Raw genomic sequence first — 20432 nt, 5'->3', positions numbered from 1 at the left:
CCACAAAGGTGTAGGACGTTGGGCTAATCGAGCATATTCACCCTCGCCCCAAGGGGCTGACGGCATCGGCCTGGAGGGGGGCCTGCCAAGGCAGGTGGAAGGGGAATGAGCATTGACAGAGACACGTGGCGATGCTTTTGATAGATCTTAGTTATTCGGCTAGTCAGGGGAATACTTACATGAAATTAGTAACAAGGGGTTACCAACAGAAAGCCCCCAACTTAGCAAGCCTCAGGACCCAGAAGGAATGCTCCTAGTAGTCAGGGGCAATGGTACACACCATCATGAGAGCTTTGAGTACAGCCAACCGGAAAGCCCGAAGCACCATAGTCCTTCTGCCAACTGCGTGGAACTTTCGGTCAAGCCGAGGATAAGGATAGACACCTTGCATCCATGTAACATGGCAAGGCTTTCATGCATGGTGAGCAATGCCAGTGTACGACAAGAATGATCCTTTACCCAGAAACTTCTCGCCCTTCTCCTCAGCTACTAGGATCCTATTATAACCTCGCCCACAAGGCTACAAACTCTACCGTCTTAACTAGCCACTAATGTTTCCATCTCATACCTCCTCTCCGTGATTGTCTTAAAACCTTTGACATTAAGCTTACTCCTTAAGGAATAGTTAGGTCGGTATCTTTCCTTCCGGTTGATCTCGGCAGCCTAGAATGACTATGATGTGGCCGCGGTCGCTGTAACGTTCCTATCTGAGGAACAATATCATACGATTCCGCCATTGATGCGACTGCCTCTAAGACTAAGCTATTGACAGGCAGTTGAGCGACGATCCCTCCTCCTCAACTTGGCAAGTCAGCCCTGAAACCTAAGGCCACTCTCGTTTATATTCCCAGGGCCCGTCAAAAGCCCTAGGATCTCATTCCTATGTAGGAGCCAGGCAAGAAGGCACAAGAGAGGACATATGAAACACAAGGCAGTGCTAGTCATTCTACCAGAGGACGGGATGACCCATGAATCGTAAAATTTTTCTCACAATCCCACGGCTCGACACTAGAGTTAGTGCGACTGCCTCCATAGTAGTATCTTAGGGTATGCGAGGAGCGTTTGCTGCATGGCAACAAGTATTGAATGGGATATTTAGAGGCCAGATGAAACCTATGGCCCCGTCCATGCGATCTTACCCTGACCGACTGACTATGTTGGTAGAGAAGTCATTGGATGCCTTAGAGGCTGAGACTAAACCCAACAGCAACTAGGATCATGTTGCCCGAGTCTCGCAAGTTTGGGTTCAAGGGGCCCGGATTCCTGATGCGGGCAAATCTAACCGGGGCCAAAAACAGGGCGTTGTCCCAGATCTGGGGCCTTACAGGGGCATGCGATCCCAAAAGTGGGCTCGTGCAGGCACCTCAGCCCAAGCTCAGCCCAAGCTCAGCCCACCCCAAGCTCAACTCAGGCCTCCTCAGCCCGAGCTCAGCACCAACTCAGCTTAGAGCGGCAGGAGCTCAGCTCTGGAAACGGAAATGGATTTTGGTGTGCTTGAGTTTCGTCTCCGAGTATGTTGGTATTAGTCTAGCTAGTCCCAAAGTAATCATTGTTTTTCAACCGTGATGGTTTGCCTGCCCCTCGTTCAAAAATGGCGAACTGTAGGCGAACCACCCCCAGCTTAGTGGAAGTACTGGTAGCAGTTGCTAAGCCCCCCTCTCTGCCTTGCGACTCGTACATTCTACCACTGCTCACCTGCCCACTGATAGCAAAATGTGCAGGCATGATGTGGCTGTCGGGTCACGCTCTCCAAGCTTGCAGCCTAAAAGACTTTCGCCATTTAATACGCACTCTTCCTGCTCATCGAGCTCAGAAAACTCAAGATTCTGCATCTACCGTCATGTTAGATCAGAGGGTGATTTCGCTTGCTCCAGAGGGGGATTCCGGCGAGGCTCCTCGTGCCAGAAGACCCCCTCGCTTACGGAGAGCCCTCCAGCGGTTGCTTGCTGAAGACATCGAACGGACGAGAGTTGAAAAACCGAGCCGCAGCCCACCGCCAACTCAAGGAATATTTGCAACTCCTGAGAACGATTCTTTCCGTCGATCGTACTCCTACAGCGACTTGGATCACACAGCGCAAGATATCAGGCTGGTTCGTGTCTTCAAAGACTGTCACTGCAACTTGATCCAGTGCGAGTTCCTCCCGCAGTCAAGCCTTCAAGAAGCGAGTGGAAGGTATCACACTCTATCTTATTGTGCAGGCGACCCGTTGAAAACGAAACCTATCCTCTTAGAAGGTGTCCAGTTCAATGTATTTTCCAACCTATATCACGCCCTAGAGAAGACTCTAGCAATTTGGAATCCGGGAGGAGAATGCATCCTCTGGATCGATCAAATTTGCATCAATCAGCACAATGACGCTGAACGGTCTCACCAGGTCGGCTTCATGCGGGATATTTACACCAACTCCCGAGGAACCTTCATATCGCTTTCAACGGCCGATACAGGTGGGACTGGCCCAAACGGACTGGACTGGCTGAAAGAATTTGACGAGGCCTATGAAGCGTATCGACGGGGTGGCGCCAAGCACAAGGTGTTGTTCGACATATCAAGCGCATTCCGATCCCCGCGCAACATCGTCCAGCACATCTTACAAGAAAATCTTTCAAGTCCCGCTTTCATGGAAGGTTGGGCTTCTTTCTATGATTTCGTTCAGTGTCCTTGGTGGAGACGCGCCTGGATACATCAAGAGTTCATATGCTCACCCAAGGCCATCTTCATGTACCACGACAGCACTATTTTGTCCTCGCGCACTTCCTTCCTCTTACTCCTCTGCCAAGTCTTGCAGGACTTTCGAATAGACGACTACTTCTACCATCTGGCGACGAGATATAGGGCTAGAGCGACGAAGGGCGATAGAGATCGCCTGATAGAGGTGTACAAGAGAAACATGCATGCCTCCGACTCGCTTAAGGCTATAGAGCTGCTACTAAACAGTAAAACGACTTGGAGGGGTGATGAGGACCTTAAGAAGGTCCTAGCTGGGTCTCGACACTGCAGAAGCTCTGATCCCAGAGACCGAGTCTTTGCTTTCTTAGGACTGGCGCACCCTGGATATGATGTCGAAACCAATTATGGCAAGTCCAACACCCTCGATGCCATTATCTTGCATACGGCCAAGAAAATTTTCGAATTTGAGAGAGACCTGGAGATTCTGGCCTTCGCCGTCAGAACGACCAAGGCAAGGCTGGGCGTATTACCGTCTTGGGTGCCAGATTGGGCGTCAACTGAGATTTTAGAGGATGGCCACTTCGCAGAGCTTCCAGGGCAGGACAAACAATTCCGGCATGACGCTATCGGTTCATCTGTTATCCAGCTCTCTCCTGACGCCAATAACGTCGTTCTACGAGTCCGAGGCCTGCATATAGATACCCTGGAACGACATCTACCTGTATGGGCCAACGCTTTTTACGACGCAGCTTTCGTGACAATTCGTGGCCATACAGTTCGAAGCAGATCTTTTGCGCAGGAAGGAGACGAGCTCTGGATGCTCATGGGCTCAAAATGGCCTTTCGTTCTCCGGCCATGTGCAAATGGATACATGGTCATAAGCGAGGCAGAGAATATCGACCTGTCAGCAAGGCCGGCGGAGAAGATACACTCTGATGAGATTCTGAGCCGTATGAGAAAGGGACTTGAAAGATTACGTATCATCTACCTTTGTTGAACAGGGTGAGAAAGAAACAAAAATAGACCGATTCATTTACTCAGGAACCCAAATTTCATTGCACCCTCATGCTTGCCCAAACTATTTTCAGCCTGCAGGAAGAAGCCAGAGTCTCTGTTCCACTTCGTCTGCTCAGTGGGTAGTACAACTAAACCGAATTTGCGGAGCCCTCCGCCAACAATCCACCACCGGGATGGATCACAACATATCAACAACGGCGTAATTGGTTTAGTGGTAAAATTCTCCGTTGCCATCCGAGCAACGTCGGGGAGCCCTGGGTTCGATTCCCAGATTACGCATTAACTGCCTCGTTTGAGGCGTGGTGATGTTTTCTTTTTGGTGTTGTGAAGTTCGGTGATAGTGTCGTTGAGATGGCGTCGACGTATTGTTGTTTTTGGCGTTGTAAGCACCGGTTTTTTCTCAATTGGAGAATTAAATGGAAGAGACCAGTCACCTAACTAACTATCAGCCTAGCCTTGCTATGTTTTCTTGGTCTTGAAACAAATGTCCATGTCTTCCTTGGCAACTGAACTGCCTTGTAGCTGGGAGCCTCAACCCAGCATCTACAGTCGCCTTGACCTCTCGCGACTCAAAATGAAGCCGGCTAGACAGAAATACCCAAAGAATTGAGCAGGGCTTTTCCAATCGTGTTTCTTCATACCTACTGCGAACCAAGGATTCCATCACTAACGCATGCACATCTCAGCCTCAGCTCTGCCTCCATCCTCACCATTCGATGTATAGCAGGTGCTTCTCTATAGCATGGGAGCCAATATTGACAAACCTTTCACATCAAAATCGTGTTCGATAGACTTCACTAAGCCCATGCTTGTTCAGACTGGGAAGTTGGATAAGTCGAGCCTTTTCATCTTTCAACAGCCTCACCTCTTTTTTTTTCTCTGCGGATCGAGAAGGACCAAAGTCCATAACTAGGTGGGCATAGGGGAAAATTGCCCCGTGCTCCTGACTACACGTGTGATTTACATGACATCTGCAAGAGTATCTTCAAGTCTCTGATTCTTACCGGGCCTGCCTACGTCCACGCCTTTCCGATAGTTTCAGGTGCGACCCAGGCATCAAGGAGAAACAAAATCGAGAGAGGCCAGCTGCTCTATAGTAGACCACGGATATAAGGGGCCTGCAAGCCAGGTGCTGTTGGTCATGGCATCGAGCGAACCTGAATCCCAAAAATGTTTCATACAACTATTTATCCGTGGACACAAATTGAGATGTTAGTCTAGTCCTTTGGGTAGTGTTTTCCGGATTCCGAGTGGGGGTCGTCAATGTTCCTAAGATCAAGACATGAGCCCAGCTCCACCCCCAGCTAGTCATTGTTTTTCAGCCCCGGACGTTAAAGACAGCCTTTGTTGATATGAATGTTTCCATCGCCGTAAGCCCCATCATACGAGTGTTCCAAGATAACAGTCTGACAATCTTCAGCTCCTGCGGGTCCTGCCTCGCTCCCGCGCTCCCCTGAACCCCCTTTGAAGTGGAAACAGACCTTCAACCGTAAAAGGCGTCATTGCTCGATATCCTGGGGTACTCCCCCTCAAAACGTGCGATTCGCGCAAGCGAGGAGCGGAGGCGTTTGGATCTAGTTCCCTGTTCCCAGTGTCACGCCACTCATCAGGGCTGGACCCTGTAGATCCTGCGGCCGACAAGTTTGGTGAGCCGGCCCGGGACGCTTGGGGCAGTCAATCACGCTCGGGGCAGCCGAACTAGACTGCTTTCTCGGAAGCCTGTTTGGTGGGTTGTTGACGAGGATTTTTGTTTGTTAGTGGCGAGACTGTGGGTGGTGAAGCCATGGCGTTGATCGTCAGTTTCTCCGTCGGCACATTGCTAATAGACTCGGTATTCTTGGCGGGAGATCTCCCTATCTCACCGCTAGCGTGTCCGCTAAGATTGCCGGCTTGGTGACTATAGGCAAACTCCAAAGTCTCAAGATATCAACCATCTAACACAGTCTACACACATGCACCCTCGCCAGGGAACAGATACTCCTACCCTCGACCATCAGATCGCATGCGACATAAATCCCCCTTCTGGTGTTCATCTAACCTTGCAAAGACGACATTCAAGCTACAAGCACCATCCTTGCTCTGTTAACATGGTCACAGCTCTGTTATCCCACCAGGATTTCAGATTCAGCCTGTGACCGGGGTAGAGATACGAAAAATTGACAATAAGCCCACTGTGGAAACGAAATGGGCACATCAAGGGTTCTTTAAAAAGCCGCAATCTGCCCTGTGCAGGATATCACACTGGCCTGACATGTGCATGAACAAAATGACGCGAATGCAAACTGCAGGAGTTAATCGTTCAAGCATGTAAAACTGCATTCAGGGTCCATTCTAGGATCTATCTATGATACGCGTAATCTAATAAGTGTACCGGAAGAACTTGTTCTCCTTATCGGTCATGGTCGACCAGACCTCGGGGGACATGTACGAATCCTCCAGACCCTTGCTGCGGTCGTCGCGTCTCTTGTTGGCCCAGACGTAGTACAGGAATAGAGAGAATGTGGTCACGGCGCAGCCGGCTTGGGTTCCCATGACTGCGAGCTTGGCAGGGCGGAAGTCGGGAGCATCCTTGGCCTGGAATGTCTGGGGTCCGATGATGTTTCCGAGCGAGAATGAACCGCTGACGATGGCGGCGGCAAAAGCTCGCTTGGTAGCACCACCAAAGTTGGCAGCAGTCCACTGTTGGTTGTTAGTGAGAGTGATAGTCCGGTCCTCAGGAGAACTTACGTTGTAGAAGATGGTCAGGGGAGCGACGACGGCGTTGACGAGGTAGATACCCGCGAGGCAACCGGCCTTGTTGGTGGCAGGGAGGAAGGACATCAAAGCACCACCGATGATACTAGAAAATGTTAGCAGATTATAAGACATTCCTCCAGAGTGACTAACGCAGGGATAATGCAGGCAATGATCCATGCCCAGCGGTGCGACTGCTTCCGGATTCCAATTCCGACACCAAGGGTGAAGAAAATGCTGACGACACCAGAAGGCATGTTCATGAGAGCGGCCTTCTTGGGGTTGTAGCCCAGGTTGCGGATCAGAGTAGAAGAGTAGGTGGTGACAACACCGCTCGAGACGGAGAGCTAAAATCAAATGTTAGCAAGGTGCAGAGGGTCCAGCCGCAGTCATTCATCTTACCAAGACGACAGAGACGAGCATGAGGTAGAGCTGAGGATCACAAAGAGCCTCAACAATCTCCTTAGGACGGAACTTGCGGTTCTCGATACCAGTCTGGTTGACACTGACGTGCTTGAGCAGGGCAACCTTCTCACCAGGCGTCAACCACCTAGCCTTCATGGGTGTGTCAGGGAGGAGCAAGAAGGTGCAGAGACCAATGAGCACAGTGATGCAACCCAGAGTCACAAACATGATACGCCAGCCAGCAAGAGAGGCACCGGGACCAATGTGCTGGAAGCCAAACGACACAGCACCTCCGATAATCTGGCCCAGTCCCAGGCCGAGATACCAGAAGGAAAACCGAGGAGCCTGCTCAGACTTGGTGTACCACTGGCTGCTGATGAGCATCAAGGAAGGACCGATGGTGGCCTCGAAGATACCCAGGAAGACTCGCGACACGAGGAGCGTGGTGTAGTTGTGAGCGGCAGCACCACAGGCGGTAGCGACGCCCCATAGGATAACATTGGCGCCAAGCCACTTGGCAGCGGGAAGAACCTGCAGAAAGTAGACTTGATCTCGTTAATCGCTTGTCCTCTTTGGAGGTTACTTGGCACTCACTGTTGGGGACCTCGAAGCACAGGAGTCCGACAAACAGGAACGTGGCGACGTTGGAGAACTCGTTGCCCTTGAGACCAAGGTCTTTGTTCATTCCCATGACGGCCGAATACTGCAGAATGCAATATTAGATTACGCACATGCACATCTCACCATGGACAGGGGTGTGCGTGTACTGACATTGAGGATGACCTTGTCGAGGAATTGCATCGTGTAGCAGCAGAACATCAGAGGCACGATGTGCCAATCAATCTTGCGCCTCAAGTGATCGATATCGACGGGCTCGCTGTTGGCCGCCACCTCTCGATGGTCATCGAGAAACTTCCACGCGCCGTCGACATTGCTCGCGCTGCTCTCGGACCCGTGCGACGAGTGGGTGACGTAGACGTCCTTCTGCTGATCCTCCAGGGAAGACATGTTTAACGCGTGGGACAAAGGGGAGTAGACAAAGGAATTTGTGATGTTGAAGCGCATAAAATAGAGGGAAAGAGATAAACGACCAGCGGTTATTAAGTATATATATCCAGTACAAAGGAGGAAATGAAGTAGAGTGGGAGGAAACAAGTCTAAGCCCGAACGACCCGTCGGCCGAAGAAATAAGAAAAAAGTGGCACAAGCGAGAAGGGAAACGTCCAGGAGCAGTTCGATACGAGAGGCAAGCAGAGACAAGCTTGCAGCAGAGAAAACGCCACTCACTCGACTCGACCTGAAACCCTTGAACTGGGCAGTGTGGTCCCCAGCTCATGCATATGCTGCTCCATACCCCATGCTACATTGTGTGATTGCCACAACGGGCATCTACTGGTAATCTAGATATTCCTCCGGATTCTCACTGGGGTGATAACGCCCGTCGACACACATCCCTGGACCGGGGATTCTCGTCAAGCATCCCTGCCGCATGGGACCAGATGCGGTCCGTCTTTTGCCTCCCCCTGCAAAGATCTGTTGGTTCTATCCGACCTGGTCCCTGCGCGAGACATGCAAGCCGTTGCATCTTGGGGGTCATGTCTACAGTACGAGTCTGTTGGTTCTGTCGCGCGGAAAGGGTCCTCGGTCACATCATGTATCGCACGGTAACGAATAAGGTGGCCAGGTCGAGAGTCTCTGCATGATCCGAGACCGCCTTCGAGAAGGAAAGGGGGTTGTTTTTCTTTTTCTGGGTCTCATATCAAGACGGAAGATGTACAGAGAGAAGAGAGTTCGTCTACCGAGAAAGGCCATGGGTAGGGGGGTCAATCTCTCGCCTCATATTGGACCATGGCGAGCTTCAGAGTCGCTCCATTGACAGGTCAGGGTTAATCGACTCCTTAATCCTTTAGAGTAGAGACCTCAAAAAATATGTCTTTGTTAAATTGATGTCCCAAACCAACATGTCTCTCTAAATTACTTGACCACCGTATGCCACCTTCTTCGACTCGACAATGGGCTGGGTTCTTCACGCCACAGAGGAAGCCGAGCGCGTCTCGGAATGGCGCAAGATCATTGCCATCTGCGTGGCTCTGGGGGTGATTGCCAGCGCAGTGGTCATATCGCGTCTGTATATCCGGTACAAGAACCGTGGCCTTGCCAGCGATGACTGGGTGTCGTTGGTGTCCATGGTGTTTTCCATCATCTACTCCGCCATGTGCATTGCGCGTATGTATCTCGATTCCTTTGGGATTGTGGCTTAGACTCTGCTAATGGATATAAATACATAGAGACGAGGTACGGTCTGGGACTTCCTCTTCGTCTTCGCCCGAAGAAGGACCTCGTCACGTATACGCGCATCAACTATGCTGGAAGACCATTCTACCAGCTAGGCATCAGCTTCTTCAAGATAGCCCTCTTGATCAGCTACCTTCGTCTACTCAACGGTACAGACCACAGCAGGTACAGAGCAATCGTGTGGTTCACCATCGTGGCCGTCTTCCTGTCGCACTTTGCTTGTACCCTCGTCCTCATCTTTGCATGCAAGCCGGTAAGTCAGCCACGTCAACAGCCAAGATATGAGGCTCATCGTCACTGCCACAGGTCGCCAAGTCATGGAATCCGTACATGGATGGATCGTGTCTGGCTCCTGGCCCGTCATTCACAGGCTACGCAGTCGTCACCATCGTCGCTGATATTGTCGTCGCCGTGCTACCGGTCCCCGTCTTGTGGAAGCTGGAGATACGACTCTCCAAGAAGCTTGGTCTGATTGGCATTTTCGGTCTAGGAATCTTCACCACGGTATGCGGCATCATGCGATACACGCAGATCGATCGCATCACGGACCCAAATGATGGAAATTCGACCATGTTGGTGCTCTGGGGCACCATCGAATTCAACGTCGGCGTAAGCATCACCACGACACATCGCAGTGTTTCTACTGACCATATCCAGAACATGGTGTCATCTCTACCATTTCTTGCGCCCATCTTTCTCAAGAAGGCTCGCCAGTATCGCTCCAAGCACTCTGACGAATACAACACACCCAACACAAAGAGTCGGAGTCATCACGGCTTCAAGAGCAGCAACGCATACAAGCTCAAAGACATGAGCCACGGACGAAACACGACCGTGTTCACGTCTGCGGCGAATAAATCGCGCAGTGGGAGCGAGGAGAACATCCTGCAGGGGTCCAACGGCATCATGAAGTCTGTCACATACACTGTCGAGATGGGGACGAGCGGAGCGGGCAAGGATACCAGCACCAGCAACAGCGTAGGATCAACCTACACGTAGAGATGACAGGTGACAGCTTCTCATTCGGGCAGCGGGCCGGGGTTGCTACCATGTTTCCTTTTTCCTTCCCAAGGCATGAGCGTTTCGATTAGATAAATATACGACGTGTAATTACTGGACTAGCCAGGAATATAGAGGCAGAACCAACAGATAAACCGTTGAAAACAGGGATGAAGGCCCTTGCTCCGGGACTTCGACGTTGCATTCCACGACCCTTGAAGGCCACCTCTGCGGGTAGCCCACATTTCACTGGCACTAGCAAGCACGCAAGCTATTCTTATGCCACTGAGCCGGAGCGAAAAAGTCCGTGTGTTGGTTCCGAGGGAAAGATGCCTCGCTACCGCAAAGTGGCCTGAGAGTTGACGAGAGTGGTGTGAATCTGCATGTAATCATGTATAGCCACGCGGAGCCCCCTCAAGATCAATGCCTGCGGAGCAGATGGTAAAAACTCGAGTTGTTTCCGATCTATTAATGTCGATCAAACAAAGCTCGCCACACAAAAACAGCACACCATGACTTCCTCACCACAGCCCGTGCTCATCATCGGAGCCGGCATCAGTGGCCTGCTCCTCGCCCAGCACCTCCGCCAGCAGGGCATCCCCAGCCGCGTCTTTGAGCGAGACGCTGATCTCGCCACCCGCGGCGCCGGCTGGGGCCTGACGTTGCACTGGTCCCTCCCGGCGCTGAGATCGCTGCTGCCCGGCAACCTGGTCGACCGTCTCCCGGAGGCCTATGTTGATCGATCGGCTGTCGCCGAGGGTCTTTCTTCGAGCTTTCCCTTCTTCGACATTAGCACCGGAGAGCTCAAGGCCTCGACTCCCAAGGCCCCCGAGTCGGACCGCATCCGTGTCACTCGGGAGGGTCTGCGGAACATCTTGGCGACGGACATCGAGATTGAGGTATTTACCCACCATCGACCCTGTCGTAGTAGAATAACCTCATTTTGACGCCCTAGCTCTGCGTATAGTGGGAGAAACAAATTGCCCTATTGTCATACGGCCCTGACTCTGTTACCGCTACGTTTGAGGATGGCGAGTCGGCCACGGGACGGCTTCTCGTCGCCTGCGATGGCGCTCAGTCCATCGTGCGCCATATCCTCTTCCCGGACAACGCGGAAACACATAAAATTCCCGTCCGGATGCTGGGAGCGAAACTTGATCTACTGCCTGAGCAGACCAAGTCACTCCGGGAGCTAGATCCCTTCTTCATGCAGGGTACCTCATCCGCAAATGATTCCTTCGTATACGTTAGCCGTAAGTTCGTGTACCCTCATTCGGTTCTTGTGATTTTGACCAAATAGTGCTCGATACGCCGGGTAACCATGGTGACGTCTTCCACCCATACGTCTACCAGATGTGCGTGTCTTGGCCGTATCGCGAGGGCTTCCTCGACGACCCAGCACCCACCGAGATCCCACCCACAGATGATGAAAAGTACAAGTTCATAAGACGCCTCGCCGAAACATGGACTGAGCCTTTCCGAACTCTTGCACTCAGCGTTCCTGAAGATGCCGAGCTCAAGCCCCTTGCTCCCCAGGACTTTCCTCCGCCACAAGGTCTCCGTACGACCGGTCGAGCAGTTCTGATGGGAGACGCCATCCACGCCATGGCCATGTGTAAGTTTATCCGACTCATTCTTGCTATTGTGATGTCTGACCTGCATAGATCGTGGTGAGGGTGCAAACCACGTCATCCTTGATGTCGCCGACTTTGTAGAGAAGGTGCTGCCAGCTCTGAAGGAGAACAAGGGTACCGAAGAACTGAGGTCGGCATTAAATGAGTATGAAGATGCAGTTGTGAAGAGAACACGGCCTGGTGTGTTAGCTTCACGTCAAGCCTGCCTAGATGCACATGAATGGGGACGCATCAACAACACAAGTCCACTGCTCACAAGGAGAGCGCCCCAACTCGCGCTCCCTGAGGGCTATTAAGTACTTTAGACAGTTTAAAGATCTTCAGCGCCATTTAACTCTTGATGCCCATTCAGGACATGATCTTCTCGCATCAACCCAGTGTTGGTTCCACGACGTTTAAAGCGCAGCACGGTCATCAGGGGCCGGGGTTCGGTTCCATACACCCTCTTCCGTAACTATGGGTGTAGAGATATGTGACAGGTAATACGGCGTAGTTTTTCTAGAAGTGCCGGCAGTTCTACCGGCAGATATGCGGTTGCTCCCGCTTTGTTGGTGATATCTAGCAACTGCCGGAAGGGTCCCATGACCACCCAAGCACACCCGCCTGAACCTTGTCCCAGGTCTACTCTCAACGGTGCAACACTACATTGCCATTCTGGCAACGGTACGTCGGAATTTCTCTCTAGTCCTTAAAGATCATCGAGCTAAAGGCAGACACCGTGGTCCGGATTTCAAGCTCGGCTAGTAAAGCACGTTGGCATGGATCACACGACTTAACGCAACATGAATTTGGCTGGAAAGACGTAAGTTCCGCCATGTCTGATTAGAGCCTGTCACGCACGATGGGTAAAACTAGTCCTAAGTATCACAATATACCACACGTCATGGAAAGAAAGGCACAACGTGCCGCACACTCCCATCCGTTGGGGCGCCATGGTGGTTGTCGAAATATCCAAACAGAATGCACCCTCCTATAATATTTCAACCCGCGAAATTCCATAAACAAACAAATGCCACGTTAGGTAGTCCGCGGATGAGCGGCTAAAGTTGGGTGCTTCTGACGCCCAAGGATGCTGTCTTTGGCGAGCCGTTCCTGAAGGCCTACCTTGTCATATCTCGATTTTAATATTCATGACTAGCAGATGCTCGGGCTTGAACATCGCACCACAGTACTGTTAATACAAGGACGAAAATATTTACTCTGCGCGGTTCCAATCGTTTCTTGTTTCCTGTCACCCGGGATGCTCCAGCAGCCAGAGACTTCACTTACCCTGTAGACTTGAATGTTGGTCGCAGTTTCAGCACGAACAGTAGGAAATAGTACGAGATTGTCTCAGTAAGAGAAGCAATAGAATATTCTCTATCGTATGTCTTAATGATTCTTACAAAGGATAATTGTGAATATGGTTGTCAGTAAACAGGCCGGAATTCTCTCTCACTGAATTTGTAGGGTTCACGAGTGAGCAGCCGCAAAAGTGGCTAACGGATAGGGCCTAAACAGATAAGCCTAAAAGCGAAGCCTTCTGATGGCTTATCTGTTATTAGAGTAACATATCCGGTTTTCCTTACTTCAATATCCAATCAAAAGCAATCAAGTGGGACTGATCCGCAGCCAATCATAAGCCAGAGGGGAATCGAGCCCGCCCGTGGATGGGATTGTGAATTTGGACGCGTCTTGGGCTCACGATTGCAACGCGACATTGGACTTGGTGATGCACTGGGAGCATCATCTCGACATCGCTCGGACATCGATTGCCTTCCCCACAGGATTTGAAAGTCCGTCGGCACTCATATCTTGCTCCATCGGATGCCAATCACGCCCTCCCTCCATCAAGACGCGACGCGCTGGATCAGGTGCCTTGGTGGATTCGGCGGGTCCGGGGGAACAGCATCGGCTCGGAAACACCAGAATGTTGCATTAGTAGGTGTGGAATTTTAGAAAGAGAAAATTCACCGATCGCTAGGCTTGATGGATAAGCATCCGTCATGGACAGAGGACAGGTGCTCCCATAGCAGCCTTCTGTTAAGGAAGCTATCGAATATCGCTGAGTGTACTGGAGTCCATGTCGCGCCAGGCTCAACCTGTGCATCACTGGGGCTGGGCTCCTAGAGCGCTTGTGTTGTTATCCTAAGCAGCCGGCGTGGATTCATTTCAAGGTTGCGAGGTCTCATGCTAAATTCCTATCAACACCCATACTACTCTTGACTGACTATTGCAGTGGAACATCACAGGGTCAAGGCGCCTGGTTTGATGCACGTTGGTGCCTGTTTTGCAAGCTGGGTCCTGACGACTTGCCAGTGAGGCCTATTAACAGCACGATGCCCTCTTTCCGAGGAGACACCCGAAGACCCCAAGGCACAAGTCCTCCAGTGAGGCAGGATTCCGATGATCACCTCGGAAAGCAAGCCGAGATAAACATCAAATCCCCTCTTGAATTCCTCTTTTCTTTTTGTTGCAAAGTCTTCCAGATTCAGATGCTCGTTCGACATGGCGGTGGGGGATCCTGAGAGGTCTGTGAAGGAAGCCTAGGCAGGACTGGGACTTAGCGACGGCGAGACCGAATCTATGAAGCAGTGAAAAATGAGGTTGAAATATTTTCAAGTGAGATGCATTGCTGATCGGGATCGTTGTCAGGGCCGAAATGTGGCGTTTATGAAAGTGATTCAGGCCAGCCTTTGCACTCGTCCATTCTTGCTCTGGCTATCACTTTGAGCTGACTATGACTGTCACTGTGAACTGTGACTCTGACTATGGCTATGAATCTTGATCTTCACTGCCACTGTGCCCCAATGCCAAGCTATGCCGGCCAGACTGGCTCACCCCATCACCACTGGCCACTGCTGTTAGTTCATAAGTCACCACTTTCCTAATGCGACATGTGGATTGATTGTAACTATTCACTTATTTCTGCTTCATATACTCACTACAGGTGTTCGTGATCTAGGGATTAGCGAGCAACATTGAGAAGTTGCCGGCTCAGCTGCCTTCTCCTGCCCTGCTGGCTCACAGCGTAGGATTTGAAAGAGGCAGTGCTCCCAACATCGCCACCCAAGTACATCCAATAGAATCACCACACCAGACTTTAATTACCTCAAGAGGAAAACTCCCCACGGTTTTGCTGAAGCTGTCAAGCACCGGATCCGGAGCTCGGCTGAGGGACCCGAGTGTTCGCTTCGGCTTCTGCCACAAGGGCGCTAACAACGTGGAGCAAGCCACATTTGACAAGGGTCGGGAGCCTCATCGATGACCATGTGACACACTTGACTTCCGAGAGTCTGACAAGAGGACTTTTAGAATGCCGACTGTGGTTATCGGATGGCTGGCCGACTGATTGAGGTCCGAGACCACCTCCACGTTTATTCATGCCCGGAAAACGTGGGGAAGTGTCTGGGGACTTGGTCTACCACGACATAAATATTCCTTGCCTATCCCTCCTTGATGGAATTGATCCCCAAAACACTACAGAGCTTCTCTTATCAGATCAAGTCTCCAAGCTTCTTCCCCAAGTCTCCAATTCTCCGAATCTAAAATGCCTGGTCTTATCTCCCACCCTCCCCCTCCCCACGTCGTCGGCCCTGCCACAAAGCGGGCTACCCGGCCATCCAAGAATCTTCCTCAGTCTCTGATTGATGGAGCAAAGCTCACCAAGAAAGAGGCATGGGACGCCGAGAAGCATCTGGCTTTCCAGCCTCCTTCCAAGATTCTCAGCATGAAGGAGATTGGGCTTGAGGGCCATGGTATCTCTCCCAACGCTTGCTCTGAGCCTTTCCCTCTCTTCAGCGAGGAGGCTATTAAGCAGATGCGTGCCGAGATTTTCAGTGAGACTGTTCTGGAAAATTGCCAGTACGCTTCCACCTTCAACGCCAACATGGTCCGAGGCATGGGTCACGAGTAAGTTCTCTATCCTCTGTATCTGTACATCCACTGACTTGACCAGGCTGGCCCCTTTCACCTACGACGCTTGGCACTCCCCCGAGACCCTTGCCAAGATTTCTCAGGTCGCCGGTGTCGAGGTCGTCCCCGCCTTCGACTTTGACATTGCCAACATCAACATCTCGGTCAGCGACGACAAGAATGCCGAGATCTCCATTGGCGAGAACAAGCTCCGTGACGGTGCTGACAACGACAACCTGTCCTCTGTTGCTTGGCACTACGATAGCTTCCCTTTTGTCTGTGTCGTCATGATGTCTGATTGCACTGGCATGGTTGGTGGCGAGACTGCTGTGCGCAAGCCCAACGGTGAAGTTATCAAGGTTCGCGGACCCAGCACGGTATGTTCACTCTTGAAGCTTGATCAAGACTATTACTCATGAAAGATAGGGTACTGCTGTTATCCTCCAGGGCCGATACATCGAGCACCAGGCTCTCAAGGCCCTCGGCGGTCGTGAGCGTATCACCATGGTCACCTCCCTCCGACCCAAGTCCCCCTTCATCCGCGATGAGAGTGTCCTCACTGGCGTTCGCGGTATCAGCAACCTCGACGAGCTCTACCACCAATACACTGAATACCGCCTTGAGATCCTCGAGGAGCGACTCCGTGCCAAGTCCAAGGAAGAGCGCAAGCTGGCCCTGGCCAAGAAGAAGTACGACATTCCTGCTATGCGACACTTCTTGGAGGAGCAGCGTGCCTTTATTGATTCGATGCTCACTGAGATTGTTGAGGTTGAGGATGATTGAATGATGGATGAAAATAATGAAGTAAAGGGTTAAAAGCATTTGTGGTGATGGTTGTACATGGAATTCATGGGTCTTGAGTTTCTTGTACTTAGCAGCGAAGCATAAGCGATGTCTAGTGTCTTTCAAAAAACTGGTGATTCATATTAACTATTTGACCAAGAGATGCGCTGTTGGATCAGATGGATATGGTCTAGACCGAGAACAAGACATCCTTGTTTAAACCCGAGGTTGGTGTTGCGAAAGCTCGCGCTGGTTCAAGACTGGCCAGTCTTATAATGGTGTATCTCATTGAAGGAAAGTGGAATAGCTCATAAATTCATACCGGTATCTACAGTCTAGAGTGGTTCTATCAAAAAGTTAAAGCTCACTTCCTCAGTCTTGACCAAAAGATCCTCCCTCACACCAGGGCCACAAGCTGCCGTTCCAACACCAGCGACCTTGGCATCCAATCTGAAAAGAGTGGCATCCTCCTCAAAGAGGTTATGAGGATGTTTAGCCTTCTGGATGGTATCGTCTCTGTGACGTGACACGACGAAACTGAAGTGTGATTGCTCTCCAGTTCCCAGGCGAGTCGCCTTCAACCCAGTACTGGGAGACTTGGCGTCTCTGAGGGTTAGCCATCTGGCTTCCATTCTGTTTCCGTTCTCCTGAGGAACGTCATAATGAGTGTGTAGGTCTGAAACGGACTCGACGCCCCAGATGCCCACGCGCTGGGACAGCTTCTTATCAGGGTAGCTCTCTCCAGGGCCAAGACCAAACCAGTTGACATGCTCCAGACCCTTGTTGCCGTAGACATTCAGGCCAATTCGAGGAACATGCTCTGGGAAGGATCCAGTAGGCGCAAGACGGGCCACGTTAATGCCGAGGGCGCCCGTGACGTGAACTGTGTACTCGACCTCGCAGTTCCAGCCCCAGTCGAGTACCGGCGGGGAGATAAATGTGTGAGCCTTGATCACGGTCTTCTTTGAGTCGGATGAATCCACCTTGAAAGAGCGCAGCTGTGATGTAAGGGCGTCGACACCGAATCGCTTCCAATATGGCAGGGAGATAGGGACGTCGTTATCAGTCTTGGGCCGCCAGAATGAGGGACTAATGGCAACGCCAGTTGTGGGGTCTGCCTCTAGCAGTGTGTGTCCATTTGCTGTCCAGGTCTTGAGAGCACCACGAGCCCGATCGAATGTGAAGTTGAAGCCAGTTCCGGCGACGGTAACAGTTGGTCCTTCCTGAGACACAGACAGCTGAGAGGTAAGGGCGTTGGTTGCAGCGAGGGTCTTGGTGCTGGGGCCTTGGAGTTGATGCTGGAACCATGCGATTTGGTGGCCAGCGGGGGCCCAGGAGGTCGCCTGCTTGAGGGTCAGGGTTACCGTCAAGTAGACTTCGTTCTGGCTGCCGTATCGCTTGGAATCGAGAGGAAGGGGGACGGATGCCTTCTCGCCGGCAGGGATAGAGGGGAGCTCTATAGAGCCTGCTTGAAGCAAGGTAGATCTGCATCATGGTTAGTTGGGCTTCAAGTAAAGGACGTATTGAGAACAACTTACGTCTCTCCCAGGGCTTCCACCTGGAAAGTCGCCCCAAGGTGGCTTAGGTCGGCAAAGTCATGCCAGTTCTCGATGATCAAGTTGCTGCCCTCAAGAGAGAACCCAACAGGTTGGATGACCTTTTTGAATTCGGTCAAACCTGGAGTTGGCTGGTGAGTGCTGCTGACCAAGCCATCCATGACAAAAGTGCCGTCATTGGGCTCATCGCCAAAGTCACCACCATAGGCGTAGAAGCCCTGGCCATCCTCTTCCTTCCATAGACCGTGGTTGGCCCATTCCCAGATGAAACCACCTTGAAGACGTGGGTAATCACGGAAAGCCTGTTCGTAGTCCTCGAGCCATCCTGGGCCGTTGCCCATGGCGTGACCATACTCGCATAGGACGATGGGTTTGTCGAACTTTCCGTCCTTGACGCCTTCCTCCTTGCAAGACTGGATGAGTTTCTCGACGCTGGGATACATGTAACTGTACATATGTGTTGTGACAGCCTGCTCGTCTCCTTCGTAGTGGACCAGTCGACCTGGATCAACCTTTGTGGCATATTCGAACATGGCTTTATGGTTATCTCCGTAGAAAGCTTCGTTACCGAGACTCCAAATGATGATACTGGTGTGGTTCTTGTCGCGGTTGATGACGGCTTGGATACGATCGAGGTAGGCATCCTTCCACTTGGGGTTGTTGGAAGTGAATTGTGCAGCTTGAGGGAAGGCAAGCTTCTTTCTCTCTCCGTAATCCATCTCTTCAGGGATGTCGAGAGGGCGAGCAACAGCATCGTAGAAGCCGTGGCACTCGAGGTCAGCCTCTCCCATGACCCACAGACCAAGTTCATCGCATAGATCGAGGATTCGGGGGTCGTGAGGCTGATGAGCGCATCGAAGAGCGTTGATATTGTGCGTCTTCATCAACAAAAGGTCCCTCTTAGCGAATTCGAGGGGAACGGAGCGACCGAGTAGTGGGTGGTGTTCGTGACGGTTGACTCCCCTCAAGCGGATGGGCTTTCCGTTGACAGTCATCAGACCGTCGATGAGCTCAACCTTGCGGAAGCCGATGCGTTGTTGCACCTTGTGAGAAGTCTTTGAGTCGGCGGACTTAAGTGTGATTTCAGTCTGGTAAAGGTATGGCGTCTCCGCTGTCCATTTGTTGGGCTTGTCGACCTTGAGGTTGAGCTCGGCCTTCTTGGTTTCATGGTTCACAGAGACCTCGGTCTTGCCAATCACGGCACCACCGTTCTTGTCGAGCTCAGAAAGCGTGAGCTCAATGGTGCCAGGGCCTCCGGTGAACACGTCGACAGTTGCACTGAGGGTGGCATTCTCATAGGCAGCATCGAGGTCTGTTCGAAGGAAAAGGTCCTCAATTCTAGACGCAGGGAAAGAAATGAGACGAACGTCTCTGAAGATACCTTGGGACTGTCAGCTTCTGCCAATTGTTGAGAGATGTCGTGCTCACCTGATAGCCACCATTGGTCTTGATCTTCGATGTAGGTCGCGTCAGACCACTGATAGACCCTGACAAACAGCTCATTTTCTCCATGTCGGTCGACAAATGAAGAAATGTCAAACTCTGATGGGTTCCTTGAGCCTTGAGCGTATCCAACCAACGCGCCATTGACCCACACATGGTACGCGCTATCAACGCCCTCAAAGCGAAGCCTCAGCTGAGAATCCGCGCCCCAAGCAGGAGGAACATTGAACTTTCGACGATAACTTCCAGTGGGGTTCTCAGTAGGAACATAGGGAGGGCACACGGGGATGGGGAACTGGACGTTGGTGTACCAAGGCTTGCCGTGCCCTTGCAGCTGCCAATGGCCCGGCACTTGGATCCCTCCCCAAGCGAGGCCCTTTGTCGCGGTCGGCTCCGGAGCCTCGAGCGGTGTGGAGGCCAGGTGAAAGTCCCAAGTGCCATTGAGAAGCAACGAGGTGTCGGGGATATGATATGATCGGGTGGGGAGGCAATTTCTCCTGAAGACGGCCTCGTTGGAGTAATCGGGACGAGACTCGTCCTCTTGGAGGGGGATGCCCTTGGGCTCTAGTCTGACGCTCTCTCCCATGTTTGAACAAACGTTTGTCTGGTAAATGACTTGAAGTTGCGGATTGGTAGCGAGGAGGCTCGTTGAGCTTTTATCCTGTGTTGCAAAGCACAGCCCCTCTGACACTGTGTCCCCTCAAGATAGGCATCCGTCGTTGCCCACTTCATGATGCGTGTAACATGCTACAAATCAACAGGTGACCGGGACTGGCTGAGGAGGAGGAGTAAACTCCACCGGCCCGCATGACAACATGGCTTGACTTTGATGATCTTTTCCATCCCCTCACCGACTCCGACACATACGCGAGCCAATCATGTTGGTGAGTGCTACCCCAGGTTTGGCACTCGGGGATACCGGAGCCGGATGGAGCACCACCACCTTTACCACGAGAGGACGGCACACTCGTGACTTGAAGAGCCGATTGTGGCTTGATCATCC

General features: G+C 51.8%; 6 protein-coding genes across 6 annotated transcripts; 4 read left to right on the top strand and 2 right to left on the bottom strand.

The window, feature by feature from the left end:
* Window positions 1–1840: 1840 nt before the first annotated feature.
* On the top strand, window positions 1841–3667 carry NCS57_01410700 (HET domain-containing protein; the record flags this gene model as incomplete). The annotated part of the gene is made up of 1 exon (XM_053063720.1): window positions 1841–3667. The coding sequence occupies one exon, from the start codon at window positions 1841–1843 to the stop codon at window positions 3665–3667; it is 1827 nt and encodes a 608-aa protein (XP_052907053.1).
* Window positions 3668–6045: 2378 nt separating this feature from the next.
* Window positions 6046–7833, bottom strand: NCS57_01410600 (uncharacterized protein; the record flags this gene model as incomplete). The annotated part of the gene is made up of 6 exons (XM_053063719.1): window positions 6046–6366; window positions 6415–6526; window positions 6574–6767; window positions 6823–7370; window positions 7420–7528; window positions 7597–7833. 6 exons carry the CDS (start codon window positions 7831–7833, stop codon window positions 6046–6048), a joined length of 1521 nt encoding a protein of 506 aa, XP_052907052.1.
* A 1004-nt stretch (window positions 7834–8837) lies between these two features.
* On the top strand, window positions 8838–10119 carry NCS57_01410500 (uncharacterized protein; the record flags this gene model as incomplete). The annotated part of the gene is made up of 4 exons (XM_053063718.1): window positions 8838–9051; window positions 9114–9373; window positions 9427–9729; window positions 9778–10119. 4 exons carry the CDS (start codon window positions 8838–8840, stop codon window positions 10117–10119), a joined length of 1119 nt encoding a protein of 372 aa, XP_052907051.1.
* Window positions 10120–10631: 512 nt separating this feature from the next.
* NCS57_01410400 (FAD-binding-3 domain-containing protein) lies at window positions 10632–12049 on the top strand (the record flags this gene model as incomplete). The annotated part of the gene is made up of 4 exons (XM_053063717.1): window positions 10632–11018; window positions 11087–11372; window positions 11420–11734; window positions 11784–12049. The coding sequence occupies 4 exons, from the start codon at window positions 10632–10634 to the stop codon at window positions 12047–12049; spliced, it is 1254 nt and encodes a 417-aa protein (XP_052907050.1).
* Window positions 12050–15282: 3233 nt separating this feature from the next.
* On the top strand, window positions 15283–16430 carry NCS57_01410300 (uncharacterized protein; the record flags this gene model as incomplete). Its single annotated transcript, XM_053063716.1, has 3 exons — window positions 15283–15644; window positions 15691–16024; window positions 16074–16430. The coding sequence occupies 3 exons, from the start codon at window positions 15283–15285 to the stop codon at window positions 16428–16430; spliced, it is 1053 nt and encodes a 350-aa protein (XP_052907049.1).
* A 335-nt stretch (window positions 16431–16765) lies between these two features.
* On the bottom strand, window positions 16766–20015 carry NCS57_01410200 (Beta-galactosidase; the record flags this gene model as incomplete). The annotated part of the gene is made up of 3 exons (XM_053063715.1): window positions 16766–17915; window positions 17969–19367; window positions 19415–20015. The coding sequence occupies 3 exons, from the start codon at window positions 20013–20015 to the stop codon at window positions 16766–16768; spliced, it is 3150 nt and encodes a 1049-aa protein (XP_052907048.1).
* Window positions 20016–20432: the final 417 nt, after the last annotated feature.

Source organism: Fusarium keratoplasticum, chromosome 12 (genome assembly GCF_025433545.1).
Source record: "Fusarium keratoplasticum isolate Fu6.1 chromosome 12, whole genome shotgun sequence".
NCBI classification, from domain to species: Eukaryota; Fungi; Ascomycota; class Sordariomycetes; order Hypocreales; family Nectriaceae; genus Fusarium; species Fusarium keratoplasticum.
Note: the sequence above shows the minus strand (reverse complement) of the source record. Positions and strands in the feature narration are given on the sequence as shown.